The 21,084-nt window shown below is 46.4% G+C and overlaps 1 protein-coding gene and 2 non-coding genes across 4 annotated transcripts in view; 2 read left to right on the plus strand and 1 right to left on the minus strand.

Annotated features, from left to right (window-relative positions):
* The window catches only part of PDE6A (phosphodiesterase 6A), a 60,868-nt gene extending 43,432 nt beyond the window's left edge, over positions 1-17,436 (plus strand). For both annotated transcript variants that reach the window (XM_069484377.1, XM_069484378.1), the window contains 9 exons: positions 1,405-1,514; positions 3,050-3,137; positions 3,331-3,431; positions 3,958-4,065; positions 11,803-11,866; positions 12,162-12,236; positions 13,908-13,991; positions 15,730-15,877; positions 17,363-17,436. In XM_069484377.1, coding sequence (XP_069340478.1) covers positions 1,405-1,514; positions 3,050-3,137; positions 3,331-3,431; positions 3,958-4,065; positions 11,803-11,866; positions 12,162-12,236; positions 13,908-13,991; positions 15,730-15,877; positions 17,363-17,436 — 852 coding nt within the window. The remainder of the gene's footprint in view (positions 1-1,404; positions 1,515-3,049; positions 3,138-3,330; positions 3,432-3,957; positions 4,066-11,802; positions 11,867-12,161; positions 12,237-13,907; positions 13,992-15,729; positions 15,878-17,362) is intronic.
* Positions 11,178-11,245, plus strand: LOC138393305 (small nucleolar RNA SNORD56). Its single transcript, XR_011235131.1, has one exon. It is a non-coding gene; the product is annotated as a small nucleolar RNA SNORD56 (small nucleolar RNA).
* LOC138393324 (U2 spliceosomal RNA) lies at positions 13,385-13,576 on the minus strand. Its single transcript, XR_011235148.1, has one exon. It is a non-coding gene; the product is annotated as a U2 spliceosomal RNA (small nuclear RNA).
* Positions 17,437-21,084: the final 3,648 nt, after the last annotated feature.

The raw sequence follows: 21,084 nt of genomic DNA on the forward strand, positions 1-21,084 counted from the left end.
ACTTGAGAGGCTGAGGCAGGAGGATCGCTTGAGCCCAGGAGTTTGAGGTTGCAGTGAGCCATGATGACACCACTGCACTCTAGCCGGGGTGACAGAATAAGACTCTATTTCAAAAGAAAAAAAATAAACCCACATCCATATGATATAACTCGAAGAAGGTTTAGCATTACTGATTATTTGACAATGTTTCCCATATAATTTATCTAAGAAACACTTAATTTTATATCTCTCTTTGTACAAGGAGAGGTATCTTTTTGAGGTGTTCCAAGGGCCCATCTGAGAAACCCCAAAATTAATTGAGGTTAAGAAAAAGACTTAATTTAGAATTTGATTTTGGGAAGTTTGTCAAAAATAACATAGGTGTAAAACACTTGATCAGAATAAGATCACAAGTCACTGTGAACAATAGTTATTCATTTAACCAAAGTGATAATTAAAAGTCCTCAAAGGCAAATACAGGAAGTTACATAGTTGTAGAAACACCTTAGCTCTTTTAATAGAGAGGACTCAATTTTCTTAAGTGATCAAAAACTTAACAAAGACAACATGAAGCACAAAATATTATTTTGGTAAAACACAGAATCTTTGTTTCCTAGGCCAATTGCCTAAAAAGTAAAGAATTACCTTTCACAATTTCCTAATAAAAGCAGCCCAATACTTCAAGAAAACCTTACTGTTTTAGCAGAGAGGACCAAATTCCAGTTTTGTGTCAGTGTAATTTTGATATTAATGCTCAATTTTTAGAAAAACTTACAAATTTTTTCTAATCCTAGCTAGTTTGGTTGCACATAAAATTCCTTTCACAAGATTCATCTTTCACAAGCCTCCTACAACTTTCTCATCCATTCAGTTTTTGTCCTATACTTTTTCTCTTCTCACTTTGGAACAACCAGTCATTCTACCTTAGGACAAAAATTACTCTTTTCCCTTAGTAAAACAAAACATCCTCATATTTTATAGCTTTTCCTTAACCAAAATCACATCTTACCTTCCTCTTTATACTTGCAGATATAATTGTTTGCCTTGTTATTTTTACTGATTTTAGTTATGCATATTAATTAGAATTCTTAACCCTTAGTGACCTTAATTTCCCATAAACACTAGGAAGCAAGCAATTGTGAACTGTCACACCAGCAATCTGTGGATCAATATGTCTGTCAATCATAATTTACAGAAGCATGTGCTTTCTCATAGTACAATTTGTCAATGTGGCAATGGAAGTGTCACATCCCAGAAAACTGCTCAGCCCTGAGCAAACCTCTGGTCAGTCTATAGAGCCAGGCATGGAACCAAGGTCAGACCCATATTTCCAAGCTCTGGGCCCTCCTGCTCAGACCTCCCCTTTCAGGCCTCCCTCCAGTCCCCACAAAAAAGGAGTGACTTGGACTCTGATTGCCCTTCTAGACGGGAAAACTGAAGCGATACTTCACGGACCTGGAGGCCTTGGCCATGGTCACTGCTGCCTTCTGCCATGACATTGACCACAGAGGCACCAACAACCTCTACCAGATGAAGTGAGTCATCCCCCTCCCTTTCCCCAGCCCTCGGGATTCGTTACTCAGCTCTTCATGGCTCCCAGACAGACTAGCTGGCTGAGGGGAGGTCTCGCTGCCCACAACTTCCCACTTGCTTCTGCCCTGGGGATCTGGGTCCACTCCTGTGGTAGACAGAATAATGACTTCCCAAAGATATCCACATCCCAAACCCCAGAGTCTGGGAATATGTTGCCTTACATTCAAAAGGGAGTTAGGGCTGGGTACAGTGGCTCATGCCTGTAACCTCAGCACTTTAGGAGGCTGAGACAGGAGGATCATTTGAGGCCACGAGTTTGAGACTTGCCCAGGCAACATAGTGAGACCCTGTCTATACAAAAAATTTAAAAAATAGCCAGGCATGGTGGTATGTACCTGTAGTCCTAGCTACTTGGGAGGCTGAGGGAAGAGGATCACTTGAGCCCAGGAGTTTGTGGTTGTAGTGAGCTATGATGATACAACAAAGCGAGACCCTGTCTCAAAACAAAAACACAACAAACAAACAAAAGGGACTTTGCAGACCTTGGAGACGTGATTGTCAAGGATCTGGATACAGGGATTATCGGGATGGGCCCCATGTGGGCGGAAGGGTCCTTATCAGTGGGAGGCAGGAGGTCAGAGGGGAGAAGATGCTGCCCTGATGGCTTTGAGGGTGCAGGAAAGGGCTGCAAGCGAGGAATACAGGTGGCCTCTAGAAGCTAGAAAAAGAAAGAAAACAGAGTCCCCCCTAGAGCCCACAGAAGGAAACCAGCCCTGTGGACCCATTTTAGACTTCTGAACTCCAGAGTAGTAAGATAATAAGTTTTTATTGTTTAAAGCCATTAAATTTGTGGCCGTTTGTTTTAGCAGCATTACGAAACTAATGCATTAAACACTTTCATCCTCTTCCTTCTCTGTCCTACCTGCTGAACTAATTGGAGCCAAGATACAATCCTCATGACACCCTGCGGGCTGGGCAGAGCAGGGACTAGTGTCATCCCCATATTACAGATGAGGATATTGAGACTCCTCCCAGGGCCCAGCCATCAGAAAGCACTACGATTCGTGCCCCTCTGAGTCTTCTCAGAGTAGACTTTTATGCTGCTCTGAGGCTAGAGATTGTGTTTGCATTTCATACTGTGGGAATCTAGGTACTGGACATGGTGCTTGGCACATAGTAAGTGCCCAACAAATATTTATTAAATAAAGAAATGAGTGAACACATTGCTTGTGGGAATTCAATGGCTTCCCCCAAGACTCAGATACGGAGGATCAGGGGATTGATGATCTTCAAAGTGCCAATGTCCCTAAAATTGTGTGTGGCATTGTGTGTGTTTGTGTCTTTTTCTGGGGATAGGGCCTACACTGTCCAGCAGATTCTCTAGGGAGTCCGAAACTCAAAAGTGGTTCATAATTGCTTGTGCAGAAAGCTAAAGCTTGTGAGCTAGGAGCCGTGATGTTCAGTTCTAATTTTCTATTATCCATTCCATCCTGATTTGTTCTCTCCCTCTCTCTCTCTCCCTCCCTCCCTCATTCAGATCTCAGAACCCACTAGCCAAGCTCCATGGTTCCTCCATCTTGGAAAGACACCACTTGGAGTTCGGCAAAACGCTGCTCAGGGAAGAGGTAGGACGAGGGCCCTCTGCACTGGCGTTGGGACCTAGACCAGAGACCCCATCTCACAAGTCGCCGGAGTGTGCCCAGGCAGCATTTGTTCCATTGGCCTGGGCTGCCCCTACCACCTTCTGGGTGGCCACTAGTAATTAAGTGACTATTGCCACCATCCCTTCTCCCATCTCTCTTCTGTTTTTTTCTTTAGAATCTAAATATCTTTCAAAACCTCAATCGCCGACAACATGAGCATGCCATCCACATGATGGACATTGCGATCATTGCCACTGACCTCGCCTTGTATTTCAAGTTGGTATTTCTTCATTTTAGTAATAATAATCATTTCACAATGATGATAATAATAACAAACACCACAGTTCCAATTAATTTAGTATTTACTATGTGCCAGGCACAACACTTGTGCCATGGACACATTGACTCTCTATAACCCTGTGAGTTAGATATTATTACCCCACTGTACAGATGGGAAAACTGGGCAAAAGATTTGCTAAGAACAGATTACAAATCAGTGGCAGAGTCTGGGTTAGAATGTAGGTCTTCACTCTCAATGTAGGCCTTGGTTTTTTTATTTTGTTTTGTGAATTACGTTGAGTCAATAAGCCTCCATCTGAACCAGCCAGCGTTAGAAGCCCAGGGGTTGCCTTATTCTAAGACTTGCTCCCTTAGCTGGTCCGAGTGCAGTGGTGTTTATCACTAAGTGATCACAACCAGTTACAGATTTCTTTGTTCCTTCTCCAATCCTACTGCTTTACTTGACTAGCCTTACAAAACAAGAATAAGCATTGCTCTCTTTAATGCACTGGTGTGTTTGTAGGAAGAGGACAATGTTCCAAAAGATCGTGGATCAGTCTAAGACGTACGAGACTGAACAGGAGTGGACGCAGTACATGATGCTGGAGCAGACGCGGAAGGAAATTGTTATGTGAGTTGAAGCAGGGATTAAACCCTGATCCTCTTAAGCCCAGGGTCGTAAGGTGAGACGCTGCACTCACAGCTTTGCTGACCTCGACAAGCCCCAGGATATGTTCCATTTTGGAGGTCTCCAACATATGAAAAACTGAAGTTATACCCAAACTAAATTGTACAAGTTATGACATGTTCAATCTTTATTTTAGCACTAGAAATATAGAACACTATATTATTGTTTTATTTCTCTACATACAAAAAGTATATTATTTGAAGTATTCTTTTTTTTTTTTTGAGACAGAGTCTCACTCTGTTGCCTGGGCTAGAGTGCTTTGGTGTCAGCCTAGCTCACAGCAACCTCAAACTCCTGGGCTCAAGCAATCCTCCTGCTTCAGCCTCCTGACTAGCTGGGACTACAGGTTCCTGCCACCATGCCCCACTAATTATTTCTCTTTTTTGATAGTGACAGGATCTCACCCTTGCTCAGGCTGGTCTCAAACTCCTGACCTCAAGTGATCCTCCCACCACAGCCTCCCAGAGTGCTAGGATTACAGGCATGAGCCATGGCGCCCAGCCTAAAATATGGATTTTATGCCAGTGGAGAATGGTGTAAATTTGTGAACATGTTGAAACAACAGGGCAGCCACAAAGTTAGATCCCTATCTCACTCCTTACAACAAAATAGATTCTACACAAATCAAAACTTTTAAAATAATGAAGGGGCCAGACTCGGTGGCCCACACCTGTATTCCTAGAACTTTGGGAGGCAGAGGCAGAGGATTGCTTGAGGCCAGGAGATCGAGACCAGCCTGAGCAAGAAGTAAGAAATATAACACTGGAAAAATATATTAAAATTAATAATGTTTTAATTTACCTAACCCACTCTGAGTATCTTGGGTTAACCAAAGTGCCACTGAGGAAGTGTCAGAGATGTGATTAATAGTCGTAGAAGTCTTGGCTAAATCTCTATGGCATGCTTCCCAGAAAGCGAGGAAGTGAATGATTCTCATGTTTGCTTTCAACAAAACTGAAGGAGAATCTATTATAATTGAATCATCAGCTGATAGATCATGCAGAGAACTGATCACAGTATTTTTTTTCTTTCTTTCTTTTCATTCTTTCTCTCTCTCTTTTTTTTCACCCTCTACACAGTATGATTTTTAACCGTTAACTTGGGAGAATGCAAAGAATTGAGTGACAGTGTTGTAATAAAACTATTCCCATTGCCAGGGTTTCTAAGTACTTGAATTTGTGAAAATGAAAAATGAGCATAAAAGAGATGCTGGGGCCGGGCGCGGTGGCTCACGCCTGTAATCCTAGCACTCTGGGAGGCCGAGGCGGGTGGATCGCTCGAGGTCAGGAGTTCGAGACCAGCCTGAGCAAGAGTGAGACCCCGTCTCTACTAAAAATAGAAAGAAATTATATGGACAACTAAAATATATATATACAAAAAATTAGCCGGGCATGGTGGCACATGCCTGTAGTCCCAGCTACTTGGGAGGCTGAGGCAGTAGGATCGCGTAAGCCCAGGAGTTTGAGGTTGCTGTGAGCTAGACTGACGCCACGGCACTCACTCTAGCCCGGGCAACAGAGTGAGACTCTGTCTCAAAAAAAAAAAAAAGAGATGCTGGATCCTATGTGTCTAGCAATAAGAAATATTCAATTCATTCATTAACCGATTTTTAAAAAATAATCCCATCTCATCTCATTAAGAGACTCATTTCCAAAGAAAAAGTTACTTTGAATGTTTAATAATTATTTATAAAAGTAGGTAATGTATTTTATTGTTTGGTTAGTTGTGTAATAACAACTTAATCCAAAAGAAAATTTTCAACATTTAGTGGCTTATTGTCAAAAAGAAAAATTTTTAATTATATAATTTTTTTTTTTTTGAGAAATGGTCTCCTTCTGTTCCTTGGGCTACAGTACAGTGGTGTCATCATAGCTCACTGCAACCTCCAATGCCTGGGCTCAAGCAATACTCACCTCAGACTCCTGAGTAGCTGGGACTACAGATGCATCATCTTGCCTGGCTAATTTTAAAATTTTCTGTAGAAAGAGGGTCTTGCTATGTTGCTCAGGCTGGTCTCAAACTCCTGGCCTCAAGTGATTCTCCTGCCTCGGCCCCACAAAATGCTGGAATTATAGACATGAGCCACCACACCTGGCCTGTAATTTCAATTAATGTATATATTTGGTTGCAGGAAATTATGAAAGTGTGATAGGTGAAAGACTTTCTAACATATATATAGAGTGTATATATACACACACATAATACACAGACACACATATGCATACATGTGTACATATATACTCACATACACACACATATAATATTAGGATAAAATTCTATTGGGGGAGTCAAGTGGAAATATAAGTTTATAGAGAAAAGGAGAGATGTAAAATTCCAGATTCTTAAAGAAAAGATGGTTTCATGTGTTTTTCCCCATGGATAATTGGATGATGGTTGGTATCAAATGGCTATGCTATTTAGATTCCTTTGTATTTAAAGAATGATGTAACACACCTAAATACAAATCTGGGAACGACACCAATTGGACATCAGACTGAGGTGGGGGGTGGGGGAGGGGATGGGGGTATGCCTACACAATGAGTGCATTGCGCACCGTTTGGGGAATGGTAACACTTGAAGGTGCTGACTCGGGAAAGGGGAGGTGAGGAAAAAAATATGAAACTGTTGTTTTTAACTTGCAAAAAAAAAAATATATAGTTTGGATGCTTTAAAAAAAAAAAAAAGAAAAGTACCTAATGCAATATTTGTTGAATGAATGAACGAGTGACTGGATGAATGAATATCAATTCCTGTAATTCAAAGCTAAATAACTGTGAATTTTTTTAAAGTAACAGATACTATTGTTGTTTCAGAGACAATCAGTATTTTCTTGCCACATAAATTATAGATAGTAAAAAAAAAGAATGATGTAACAATTTTATTTAAAAAGTCAATATTTATAATGTGCTATAAATTAGATCCTTCGCAGACATTAACTTATGATGAAATAGTTTAACATGTCAGCTTAAAAATGTACACAAAGTAGTCCCAGCTACTCGGGGAGGCTGAGGTGGGAGGATCACTTGAGCCCAGGAGTTTGAGACCAGCCTGAACAACAGAGATGAGGGAGACCTCATCTCTAAAAAAATTTTAAAAATTAAAGTTAAAACAATGTGCAAGAACATAAGCACTTTTCAAAATTCTTTAGGTAGTCACCCAATGAAAAATGCTGGAAAGCTTGTAAATCAGGGTTTCTCAATCTTAACACTATTGACATTTGAGGCTGGCAACTTTGTTGTGGGGCACTGTCCTGAGCATTGTAGAGTATTTAAAAGCATCCCTGGTCTCTGCCCACTAGATGCCAGTGGCAGCCCCTCCTCCCCAGTTATGGCAATCAAAGATGTCTGCAGACCTTGCCAAACGTGCCCCGAGGGCAATGGTCCCTCCTGGCTGATTGCTACGAAGTCATATTGGGGTCCATGGATTAGGTGATTAGGCAATTAATGAGAATGTCTTCACACCTTAGTGTAGCTGTTACACTCTAGGCACTTTGGTATCAAACAGCCTGGGATCAAGTCCTGGCTCTCTGATTTCTTGGTGGTGTGACCTTGAGCAGGTTACTTCCCCCTCTGTGCCTCGGTTTCCTCATCTGCTCAACGAGAACAATGTTAGCACCTACTCTGTGGATTATCCTGGGGCTGAGCTGGGGTGCGTGGAGTGCTGTGCAGTGTTGCTCATCGTGGGTAGTGGTGTTAGGTGTTTCCTGTGCTATAGCAAAACGTATATATTTGGTCTTTGTCCCCAGTTCCTGACAGAGATCCTAAAACACTCGGAATTTCCTGAGTGATAAAAGTGTCTTTTGTTCTAATCTAATGACTCCTGGCAGGACACTAGACAGCTTCAGGATAGGGGCTGGTCACCAGAAAGACCAAGCCTTGATCAGAAGCTTGGAACTTTCAGCCCCACCCCAACCTGCAGGGTCTGGAGACTGAGCTGGCTAACCACTAGCGGCTAGTGATTTAATCAGCTGTGCCTACTCGATAAAACCTCCACAAAAATCTCTAAACAGCGGGGTTCAGAGAGCTTCTCAATTGGTAACACATCGAGGTGCTGGGGGCGTGGCATGTCCCAAGAGGGCACCCAACCCCTGCATGTACCTACCCGCCATGCCTTCTGTACGTCTCTTCCATTTGGCTGTTTCTGAGTCGAATCCTTAGTAATTAACCGGTAAATGTAAGTAAGGTGTTTCCCTGAGTCTCGTGAGCTGACCTAGCAAATTATTGAACCGAAAGTGGGGGAACCCCTGACTTTGTAGCCAAGTCAGACAGAAGTATCAATAACCCCGAACCCGATACCTGTGGCTGGCCCCTGAAGCCAGGCGGTCTTGTGGGACCCAACCGGTGAACCTGTGGGGTCTGATGCTAAATCTGGGCATTTAGTGTTAGCGTTGAAACGAATTGGTGTCAGAATTGGCTGTGGTAAGGAAAAACTCAGCACTCCTTTCCTGCGCTTTGATTGTCTTAGAGGGCTTATTTGTGTCCGTGGGCTTCCTGTGGTCTGAGCTCACATGTCCAAAGTCAATTGCCTTTTGCAGATTCCTACGCAGCTGTTTCTTGTGTCGCTACTTCAGTGTGTTTACTGTAGGGATGTCGACAGTAACTCTGGAGTGAGGGTGTGACTTCCCATTCTCTGTCAAAGCCTTGACGTCTCTGCTTAATTCCAGATTTCACTCTTGACGGTCTGAACAAACCAAGAGGCGGAAGGGCTTAGAGATCCTCCAGTGCCGGGGTGTGTGGCCCGCGCCTGTTTTTGTATAGCTTGTGAGCTAAGATGGGCTATGATAGTTCTACATAATTGGGAAAAAATCAAAAGAAGATTTCATGACCGATGAAAATTATGAGAAATTCAAATTTCAATGTCCACAAAGAAAATCTTATTCTTTTACACAAGGCCACATTCTGACGTCTGTGGGCCCTAGGCACTTTTGCCTTTGTGGCTCCTTCCTCCATTAAAAAAAAAAAAAACCCTAAAACTAAAAGTTATACTTAAGATTGTGTTGGTATAAAGACTGTCCTTGAACTCCAGTGGAAGGGAGCATAACAAGTTCTTCTCTGTGGCGCCCGGGCTCTGTGTGGGCTGCCCTGCTCCTCTCTGGGGCTCCGCTTGCTCACCCTTCCTCCTGCTCCCCGAGCCCCTCCCACCTTCCGGCTCTTTGTGCTGTGCCAGGCTTCCTTCCACGGGGCTTGTGCCTAGTTGTTCTCTCTGCCTGGAATGTGTTCCCCCCACTCCCACCTTTACTGTTAATGTACCTTGAGTTATCAGCTCCAGGGGCACTTCTATAAACAGTTAGGTGTGTTTCCCCAGCCTTTACAAGTGTTTCTCGCAGGATCCCTCCAGCCAAGGAAAGTAAACATCCAGTGCTCTCCCGAAGCCACACCCATGGATTTAAAATGTGGGCACCGACAGGTGTCAGGCAGCCAGTGATGCTTGTGTGCACAGCCGAGCATTCATCTACCCGACAATAAGCTTAACAGTCCACACCGCTGAGCATTAAGCATCGGACACACATTCTGAGGTTATCACACAGCAAAAACCTGTCTCTAAGGAATGTATGCATTTCTGAAAGCTTATTTCCTTAATCACATAATTTTTGGCTTAAGATAGGTCTTTTTATATTTGTGTAAATTTATGGGGCACAAGTGTAATTTTGTGGTCTTATTTAGCAAGCAATCTTCATCTCCAATATACAGTCTCCTGTCTCTACTTCATATTAAATCTTCAGTGGAATTGGTTAGAATTAATCCTTTACGAGGTGGTAGATAAATAGATGGGGAGAATTATATGAATTTTTGAGAGTTTATATAATTAAAGATTTTATTTAAACTTGTTTATATTTTATGAGCAACTCTTAACAGCTTCCCAGATCAGCTTACATAAAATATACCTGATACAGCTGATTAATTGTGAAATCATCCAAGCAGCCAGTTTTCCTGGTGTCTCTGCTTACTGCCTCTCCCAAGCCCCTGCCGTGGGTCTCAGCCCCACCTCCCTGCTGCAGGCCAGGCCCTCCCGCCCACCTGCGGAACTACTGCGGTGACCCTCCTCTGTCCTGGCTCTCCATCCTGCCCCACCCTGCAGGTGCTGCCGCCGCCTTCCTGCAGCACAGCCTGCAGAGGTCATCACCACGCCCTTAACCTTCAGCCGCTCCCCAGTGCTTATTGTATACAGTCTACACTCCCCAGCGTGGCCCACACCAGCTGGCCCTGGCTTTACCTGGATTACCTGCCTTCTCAAATCTGAAATGCCTTCTCAAATCCCCCACCCTCGCTCCCTCTTGTGCTCCAAATCTTTGTCCCTTTCTCCTCACTTTCCAGTTTATATTGTACCCACCTTTGTAATAACACCTGTACCTTGAGTTCTTTTTTTTCCCCACGTCCTTCCCCTGCTTTTTTTTTTTTTTTTTTTTTTTTGAGACAGGGTCTCATTTTGTTGCCCAGGCTAGAGTGAGTGCCGTGGCGTCAGCCTAGCTCACAGCAATCTCAAACTCCTGGGCTCAAGCGATCCTCCTGCCTCAGCCTCCCGAGTAGCTGGGACTATAGGCATGTGCCACCATGCCCAGCTAATTTTTTCTATATTTTTAGTTGTCCAGCTAATTTCTTTCTACTTTTTAGTAGAGACGGGGTCTTGGTCTTGCTCAGGCTGGTCTCGAACTCCTGAGCTCAAACAATCCGCCCGCCTCGGCCTCCCAGAGTGCTAGGATTACAGGCGTGATCCACCGCGCCTGGTCATTCCACTGCTTCTTAACGCAAGGCCTCCTCACCACAACTGGCTCTCAGTTCTCTCTACACTGTATATTTTCTTTTTTTCATTTTTAAATGTTTTTGTGAGCATCTCTGCCAGGTGAGGAAACAGCCCAGAAGGGAAAGGAATCTGTCGGTATTAATGAAACTCCTAAATCAGAAAGCTAACAGACTGATAGAAAACACATATCTGGCCTCCAACGGAGCAGGTGGTTCTTGGGAGAGGAGAGCAAGACGTCTTAGATATTATTAATACAACGGTCTGTGGCTCTCCAAACAGATAGCGCATCTGGGGCATTAAAAGTTCATGCTGGGCGACAATGGTGGCGATATTTTTCAACAGCTATTCACCCAGCACATGTTGCTACTTTGGGTCTGAGTAAGAAAAGTTCATGGTGGGGGCAATTATGAAAAAAAAGTCTAAAAACGGCACTTTGCCAGTTGGGGCAGGGGACAATAATGAGAAAAAGGTTGAGAACATTGCTCTACACTAGACAAGAGAGAAGGGGCTCTGCAGATGTGATGAGATTTAAGTGAAATTGATGTTTGTACAGTTCCGGGTACATAATAAAAGCCCAGTATATGTTTATTGTGCATGTACTACGCCCAGGTCCTATACTAAGATTTCTATACACATCATCTCATTTAACCTTATATCTACTCCAGGAGGAAAGTACCATTATCATTATAATGGGAGATGGAGGCTTACAGAGGTTGGTTTAATTGCCCAAGGTCAAACCTCTGATCATTGGCAGAGGTAGGATTTAATTTTCTGTCTCACTTCAAAGCCTGACCCCCGATGCAATGGGGGAGTGAGCCCTTTCTTCACAATGAGGTGAAGTCGCCTACTAGCAGGGGTGGAGAAAGGAAAGAGAGATGGGATTGACCAGTGCTGGCAGTCTTAAATGGCCCTGGACTGATGGAGGCATCTTGTGCACAGGGCCATGATGATGACTGCCTGTGATCTCTCGGCCATCACCAAGCCCTGGGAGGTGCAGAGCAAGGTATGGACTCCTCCTGACCTGGAACGAGGGGATTCCAGTGCTGGTGGCAGCAGGTAATGAGGCATGGACTCTCTCAGTCCAGTGCCAGAGCCAACTCGTCTTTGCTCCATCCTTCTCTGCCACGACATGGGAATCACTTTAGGGTCTTTCCAATGATGACAGCAAAGTGGGGGTGGCAGGGTAGGGGTGTGTTTACCTTCTGTGCTGAGTTGACAATGCAAGTGGGGTGAGGGTATCGGTAAGGGATTGGGCTGGGGCTTTGACTTACGTGTGCGTGAGGGTCTGTCTGTTTCAGGTGGCTCTGCTGGTTGCTGCCGAATTCTGGGAGCAGGGTGACCTGGAGCGCACGGTGCTGCAACAGAATCCCATTGTGAGTAGAGAGGGGACTTTGGCCTGATGTCAGACATGTGTGATCTCATCCTGACTTAGAGATACAACCTTACCATAGAGGTGACCTTTTCTCCATGCAGTGGCTCTCGAAGTGTGGTCCCTGGAGCACAACTTCATTACTCGAGAACATGTTAGAGATGCAAATTCATGGGCCCCACCCTAGACCTACCCAACCAGAAGTTCTGGGGGTGCACCCAGCAATATGTGTTCTAGAAAGCCCTCTTAAAGTTTGAGGAATGTGTCCTGAGCTCGCTCAGCTACGTAGAGCTTGACAAGTAGACACCGAAACTTAGATTGTCCTTTCAGCTCTAACGGTCTGGGCATCCACCTCCCCTGCGCCTGTCCCGACAGCACAGCGCGAGGAAGGGACGACCTTGCTGGCCACTCTGCACGTCCATCAATGTTGAAAGTTAATTTGTCTGGGACCCTCAGCAGGCTTCCCACGGGGATGGGGAGAGCAGCTGGAAGGTTCCCAGAAGGCCCTGAGGGCAGAGCTGGGAAGGAGAGGTGGCTTTGGAGAGGATGGGTAAAAGAGGGAGACATTTTGGGGACAAACCATTGACATGGGGACAGGCTCAACCTGAGGGAGTGTGCCAAGGACGGGGGCCCATGGCAGGCGCAGGCAGGAGCCGAGGGAGCGTGGAACACTGGGAGCTGGAGGTCCTGTCGTGAACAGGAACAGTCGGGGCCCCTGGGATCCGTAGTTCTCGTTCTTTGTAACATTTTAAAATTCAGAGAGAAGAGCCAGGGAGTTCTATGTGCCCGTCTGCCGGAGCCAGCGATTAGCAGCAGTCTGCCATTCCTGTTTTATCTATTCTTGTCAATGCATTTATTTTTCTTTTGGCTGGAGTATTTTAAAGTAAATTCCAGACATTGTCATTTCTTCCATAAATACTTTAGTCTCTGTGTCTGTGAGATAAGAGCTTAGTACAGACAAAAACAGACACACAACCGCAATACCCTTATCACACTCACAAAATGAGTACTAATACCTCAGTATCATCTAATCCGCAGTCTCTGTTCATTTTCCCTGATTGAGAAAAAGAATTCAGTTGATTGGTTCAAATCAGGATCCAATCAAGGAACACGCAGCCTCTGTTTTTTTTTGTTTTTTTTTTTTAATCAGCTCGTGGGTGCCCCTCCTGGAGATACTACAATAGCAGGTCAATGCGTGGAGCGATGGAGCAAGCTCCTATTCCATCTCTCTGCTCCAAAAATCCATTTAATATATTGTCCTCGGGTAGAGGACGGATCCCATACTAAACTGGTCGCAGGTACTAGACTGCTACCCTTGATCTTAGCAAAAGGCCAAGGAGCGATGCCTCTGGTTGTTAAGTCTCTTAAGTCTCTTTTGATCAGTGGTAGGTTCCCCGACCCACCTACCCCAGGCCTTTTTTCTTTTTGTATGCTATTTATTTGTTGAGGACACTGGGTCTTTTGTTGTGTAACTTCCCACATTCTGGATTTGGTTGATTGCACCCGGGAGATGTTAGTTAACATGTTCCTCTATTCCCCACATTTCTTGCAAACTGCTCTTTCAGATCTGGAAACTTGAGTCTACAGTCTGATTTTTTTTAAGCAGGAATGCTGCACGGGTAGGGTGGGTTCCTCTTACCACGCGGTGCGGTTAACTCTTTCTCCCCCACGCCAGCCCATGATGGACAGGAACAAGGCGGATGAACTCCCTAAGCTTCAAGTCGGCTTCATTGACTTTGTTTGCACCTTCGTCTACAAGGTAGGCCCTTGGTTTCCTCAGACCTGACAAAACATCTTTAATAAACCCGGGATTCCCAAACAGCATCAGAGATAACAAACCCGGGCAGGTGGCTGTGGGTGATACTTCACAAAGTGCTTCTCATCTCCAGTGGCCTTTGGTTCTCAGGACAGCGAAGTGGGTCTTGGGTGATTGTAGCCCAGGCTAGAGCCTGGAGCTTGGAACATCCTAGTTGCTCAGTACATAGTTGTGGGACAAATGACTAAGCATGATGTCAGACGGGGGAAGGGGAAACAGCAGACACGTGCCTTCCTAACCTCCCTAGCTTGTGGAAATGTGACAGGCCAAAGTAATTGTGAAAAGTCAGTCTGGAATCTCTCTCTGAGCTATTGTTCAAAGTTAAAGTCTCCCTCTTGAGATACCCATTGCTCCCAAATTCATGTTATCTGTGTCACCACCCATCTCTCATTTTTAATTTTTATTTTGGCCACGTTTCACATGAGAATACAAAAGTCAGAGATGAGAAGTGACAGGGCCATTGTCACCAGACTCAGCCAGGAGGCAGGATTAGAGCTGGGACCCCTAGTGCAGTGCTCTTCCTGCTGTGCGTGCTGCAGCCCTGCGGCTGGAAGTGCAGATGCTCTGGGGGGACAAGAGCATCTCCCATATAACGCGGACTAGCTGGGGTCCTCTGGCCACCAGGGCAGAGTAGCTGGAGCACGTCACTATCATCAGTAATGCCATTAAATGAGGGAGACTGGACTAAGTGCTTTCCTCGCGTTATCACATCAACGCTGTGGGGGAGGCATCATTACTGTCCTGATCTCACGGCTGAAGGTGAGATCTGGTAGTGACCCTCCCTCGCACCCCAAGTCACACAGCTTGTGGCAGAGCCGGGACCTGATGTCAGGCACAGTCAGCTCTGGCTGGACCTGTGCAGTCAGCCTTGATTTGCTGTCCTTGCCTTGGGCAAATCTACCCCATCAATCTGCATCTCGATGTCCTCACCTAAAATGTAGGAGGGATGACTTTTATTTTCCCACCTCCCAGGAATTTGAGCATCAGAAGAGATAAATTGCATCATAAACCGTAATGTGCTGTGCTCAAAGGCAGCCCTTAAGAATCATCCTCTCAACATGCCGACTTCAATCAGCAAATGCTTACTGAGTCTCTGTGCCCCCGGCCCTGGGCCAGGCCAGGACCAGCGCAGTGAACAAGGCAGCTGATGTCCCTGCCCTCTCCGGGTTCTCAGCCTCTGGGGAGACAGGCAAAGGGAGTCATTGCAAGGGAGCAAGATGTGGTCAGAGAGGGGCCGTGGGAGCTTCCGGTCAGGACTGCATTTACCTAGGGTCAGAAGAGGCTTCCCTGAGGAAGTGACCTGTGAGTGCAGGGCTCAGGGAAGGAGAGGGGAGGTTAGAGAGTTGCAGCAAAGAGAACAGAGAGCAGCTGAGTGAAGCCCACAGAGGGAGGATAGCTCTGGGAACTGAGAGATTGGGAAAGCCTGGGGGTTTCAACATGGTGAAGGGCAGGAGGGCACCAGGTCATGGAGGGGTTTGCACTTCACCCTGAAGGACGCGCGGTGCCGCAGGAGAGTTTTAAGCAGGAGAGGGACAGCATTATGTGGACTGGAGGCTCTGCAGCATTGGCCTGCGACCTGCCCGCTACCCGCCGAGGTAGCTCATTCCAATGACGTTTCCCCCTGGAGCCCAGACCCCGGGCACGGCCCCTGTGCCAGAGGCGCACACTCTCTCTCTTCCAGGAATTCTCCCGTTTCCACGAGGAGATCACCCCCATGTTGGACGGGATCACCAACAACCGCAAGGAGTGGAAGGCGCTTGCTGACGAGTACGAAGCCAAGGTGAAGGCGCTGGAGGAGGAGAAGCAGAAACAGCAGGCGAACAAGCCAGGTTTGTGGAAGGCAGGGAGTCCGACCCCCACCCCGCACCAAGGCCTCCTTGAGGCCTCCTGCTGACCGATTTCTGTCCCCGTCTGTGTATGAGGGCACTGAGGCTGGCAGGGGTGAAGTATCATGGCCAAGTCACACAGTCAGTAGTGGTGGAGCCTGGCTCCCAAGATGGGGTGCTCTAGGCCTCCCCGCAAGTGCCCCCCAGCCAACATAGCACAGACTCTGATTCCAACACTGCGGACATATGTCCCCACCCTGGTGCAGACTGGTGCAGAGGATAAAACCTAGAACTCACGGTTGAAAGGAATTTTAGAGGCTGTATTTCCAGGCTTCTGTCTGATGTTTGAATCCTGTCTGTACCATCATGAGCCTTTACTTGCATACTACCAGTGACAGAGGGCTCACTACCTTGTTTGGCATCCTCATTAAGTACCACTATTAGGAAAGGTCTCCCCTTTTTTTTTTTTCTTTTTTTCTTTTTTTGACAGTCTCGCTCTATTACCCAGGCTAGAGTGGGCTAGAGTGAGTGCCATGGCGTCAGCCTAGCTCACAGCAACCTCAAACTCCTAGGCTCAAGCAATCCTTCTACCTCAGCCTCCCAAGTAGCTGGGACTACAGGCATGCACCACCATGCCCAGCTAATTTTTTCTATATATATTTTTAGTTGGCCAGCTAATTTCTTTCTAATTCTAGTAGACACGGGGGTCTTGCTCTTGCTCAGGCTGGTCTCGAACTCCTGACCTCGAGCGATCCACCCACCTCGGCCTCCCAGGGTGCTAGGATTACAGGCGTGAGCCACTGCGCCCGGCCAGGTCTCCCTTGAACTCAAATTGTTCTCCTTGTTGAAGTTCCCACCTAGTGGCCATGGTTCTGCCTTCAGGAATCCAGTGGAATTTGTTCCAACTCTTCCCTACTGACAGTACTGCCCCCTCCTTCAAGTCATTTCTTTTACTGGCTGTGTGCTGTTTCCTCATGGGACACAGCTTCTGGCCCCTGTCCTACCCTGACTGCCCTGGTCTGCACACCCGTCCCTCGTCACACATGGCTCTTACCCGTGGACACTGTCAGGGACTCTGCTCTGCTCTGGGCAGTGTGGGGTGATTCTAAATGGGCAGCCGCAAACAAAACAAAACCAAACCCATTAAAAAACACTAGAACATGTGGAGAAAGGCAAAAACAAAAAATAAAAAATAAATACAAAAAAATTAAATGAGCTGCTGCAAATGTAGGGCCACCACTTACAGACTCCCTGTGTCTCCCAGACATTGGTGCCGAGTGTAGTTTCTCATTTGTCCTTGTCCTTGTGCTGCTACTTTTCTTAGAAGAGAGCAATGCGGTCATTCTCCTGCGCCTGGTCTGTATGCGTGGTTATCTGTTGGCCCTCAGAAGCCTTTGAGTTTGCAACTGTTGGTCCAAACTAGGTCAAAGGGGAAGCCCTCTGCAGCCTCCTGTCACCTGGTGTGTTTTCTTTCCTGTCTGATCGCAGCCGCAGGAAGTCAGCCGGGAGGGAGCCCCAACCCAGGGGGTGCGCCGGCTTCCAAGTCCTGCTGCATCCAGTAGCGTGACCGGGGACCTGCTGACACACGGCTCCACCCTTTCGTGGGAGATTACCCGAGACAATGAAGAGCCACACACCTTCCGGAGAAGTAAAAGAGTTACAGGATTTGAAAGCGGATAGCGAATTTAGCTTACATCATACCTAGTAGCTTTTGAACATTCCTTTAGCCTTGAGGATTGTTTATTGAGCTAAAACCAATATCCCAGCTTTCATCAACATCCGTTAAACATTGAATTAATGCCAGGTTCCCCTGCTTGCTTAGGACGACTTTTGTTCTTATACTTTCATGTTTTATAGGCACTTTCATTCTCAAAAGTAGGGAATTTTTACACTGAATCCCCACATATCATTTCATTCCTCCATTGCGGATCTTTAAAGAAATAAGGGCATTTCTTTTCTTTCTTTCTTTTGTAACGCTTATCCCAGCGCTGGAGGCATTTTCTAACAAGAGTACACCATTATCGCACGCAATAGATGCACACCCACCACCCAGTCGTGGTGTGTGCTGTGATAAGCGACACCCACCCCCCACTTCAGTAAAGGACTCGGGGTGCCACTAGCCGCGGGTGCTGTTGGCAGAGAGCCTTCAGTGTCAGCCCCTGCAGGGGTTACCGCAGCCGCAGGGACACACTTACCTTTCCCAGGGTGGCCCATAGCCAATGACTGATCCATGCCAGGTGGAAAGGCCCGGCCATCTTGGCCAGACATGGGACAACTCTGTAGGGCCATTCTAGCTCCAGGACTCCTCGTGGGGTCCACCAGGCCTGTTGCTGGCTCACATCACAGCTCAGCTCCCCCCTCCGCCCACCCCTGCCTCCCTCCTTCCCCTTCCCCAGGCATGCGTCCCAGGGCACTCCTTAGTAAGCACCCTGCAGACTTAAATCATTGTAGAGTCTGCTTTCTGCAGAACCCTACTTGGGATGCCAGCCCTTAACCAGCTTTCCCTCATTGTTACAAAAATGTCTTTAATAGTTGGTTTGCTTGAATCTGATTCAAACAAGTTTCACACATTGAATTTAGTTGTTATGTTTCTTTTTATTTGTTTTTAGGAAAAAGGTGTACTTTTCTTTTCATGGGGAGCCAAAGAGAGACTTTTATTCTTGGATTACCCACTGATTTCGAGGAGTATAAATTAAGGCAAATTATTCCCAACTGCAGGCCTTCTGTTTCAATTAACATATGTTGGTTTAAAAACAGAACTTACTTCTTTAAAATCAGATCTAAGCATGCTCTGGTGAGTCTGCAATGCCTGGCAGAGTGCCACTGACCTGATTAGTATTCACACTGTTGTCAGGGATGTTGAAAACAGCACAAATAAACCAAAAGTTGAAAATGACAATAACGTGCTTAAAAATGTGCAGTAAATTTCTGCTACACTCACCCAAACTTAATTTTTTTCCATTCTCTATTGTTTTTACTCCCTTCGGTTTTACTGAGATATAATTGACAAATAAAAATTGCATACATTTAAGGTGTACAGCATGATGTTTTGATGTACATATACATTGTGAAATGACTACCACAAGCAAGCTAATTAACACACCCATTGCCTCGCAGTTACAGTTGCTAAGTTTCTAAGTCTCTTAATCTACGGCGGTGCCGTGCTCCTTCCTTTTTTCTGTGCCAGCAACAGCTGTCTCACATTCCGGATTTATCCGTTTCTTTGTGGCAGCGTATAACGCATTCTTCTGTCCGCTGTTCTCCCATCCATGAACATCAGCTCTAGAACTTTTCTTCCTCCCAAACTGAATGTTATACAGAAGCTAATATATTGAAGCAGTTGCTTTGAGGAGGGGGAACCACATGGTTTCCCCAAACTATAAACCACTGGTCTACACTAATCTCCCTTTTTTAGATAAATGAGGAAACTGAAGGCCGGTGAGGGGGCAGGGCTGGGCCAAATACACAGCACGGTTCCCTGGCTTCCCCCCAGGAGATGCCCAGGGTCGCAGAGGGCACAGGGGACGCCCCGTGGCTCCCACATATCCCTGTGGCTCCCACAGCAGATCCATCTGGGCTCCTGGCACACAGGCCCTGCTCATATTTGTAAGTCATGATGTTACCAGAGCGCTGGGGCTGGAACCTGAAGCTTTTTTTTTTTTTTTGAGACAGAGTCTCGCTTTGTTGCCCAGGCTAGAGTGAGTGCCGTGGCATCAGCCTAGCTCACAGCAACCTCAAACTCCTGGGCTTAAGCGATCCTCCTGCCTCAGCCTCCCAGTAGCTGGGACTACAGGCATGTGCCACCATGCCCAGCTAATTTTTTCTATATATATTTTAGTTGGCCAGCTAATTTCTTTCTATTTTTAGTAGAGACGGGGTCTCGCTCTTGCTCAGGCTGGTCTCCAACTCCTGACCTTGAGAGATGCACCCGGCTCGGCCTCCCAGAGTGCTAGGATTACAGGCGTGAGCCACCTAGCCCAGCCTAGAACCTGAAGCTTTTAACTCCCAAGCTAGAATTACCGCGCTGCTGCAACTGACACTCTGAGAGCATTGGCCTTTTAAGCAGAGGCATGTCCTAAGCATATCACGTATGACGCTTATGTGGCTTGGTGGTGAGAAGTGTCACCCGGGAGCACAAGGGATTGATGCTGCTCGTCCTGGCTCTGTCGCTACATTTCTGCGTCCCCTTGGCAGGCTCCTCCTGTTTTGCTTCCCAACCTTCCCAAGGTGCCAAAGGACAGTTGGAATCTCTGCCACACCTCTCTCAGAGGGCTGTGGTGAGCACCAAATGAGAATCACAGCTAAAGTTGATAAAGTGCTTATGATGTCCTAGGTACGGTGCTTGATCTAATTTCATCCTCACAACAACCCTATAGGGTAAGAAACTGTTACTATCCCCATTATCACGTGATGGAGAAGTGAATCAGAGATGTTAGGAAACCTGCCCAAGGACACCCAGCTGGTAAGTGGTGGAGTCATGATTCAAAGCTAAGCAGGCTGGCACCAGAACGCCAGTTTGTAACCGTTTTCCCTGCACCAAATCAGCTTTTTTAGAATATAAAGGACCTTTGAGTTCATCTAAGCAAATCATCTTAGACTTGCTTTTTTCTTTCTTTTTTTTTTTTTGAGACAGAGTCTTGCTCTGTTGCCCAGGCTAAAGTGGGCAAACCCCCGGGCTCAAGCGATCCTCCTGTCTCAGCCTCTCGAGTAGCTGGGACTACAGGCATGTGCCACCATGCCCGGCTAATTTTTTTTCTATATATATTTTTAACTGTCCAGATAATTTCTGTTTTTAGTAGAGACAGGGTCTCGCTCTTGCTCAGGCTGGCCTCGAACTCCTGACCTCGAGCCATCCTCCCGCCTCGGCCTCCCAGAGTGCTAGGATTACAGGCGTGAGTCACCGCGCCCGGCCCATCTTAGACTTCCATCTTCAGGGAAGTCAGGGGCCGAAGAGGTGGTTTGTCCAAGTTCACACAATACAGAAGTGGCAGAGTTGGGTCCCAAATGCAGGCCTTAACGCCCCGAACCTGCCATTCTACTCCTGCACCACGGTGGGATCCACTCAGGAGTCGCTGCTCGATGGGGCTGGGCACCTTGCAGTGAATGGGGGTGGGGAGGCCTGTTCTGGATCTTACCACCTAACAAGGTGAGGGGCGCCAGACACTGAGGAACCCTCGCTAAGGACTCTGATCACGCCAGAGTGCCCTGCC

Source organism: Eulemur rufifrons, chromosome 10 (assembly GCF_041146395.1).
Source record: "Eulemur rufifrons isolate Redbay chromosome 10, OSU_ERuf_1, whole genome shotgun sequence".
Taxonomy (NCBI): domain Eukaryota; kingdom Metazoa; phylum Chordata; class Mammalia; order Primates; family Lemuridae; genus Eulemur; species Eulemur rufifrons.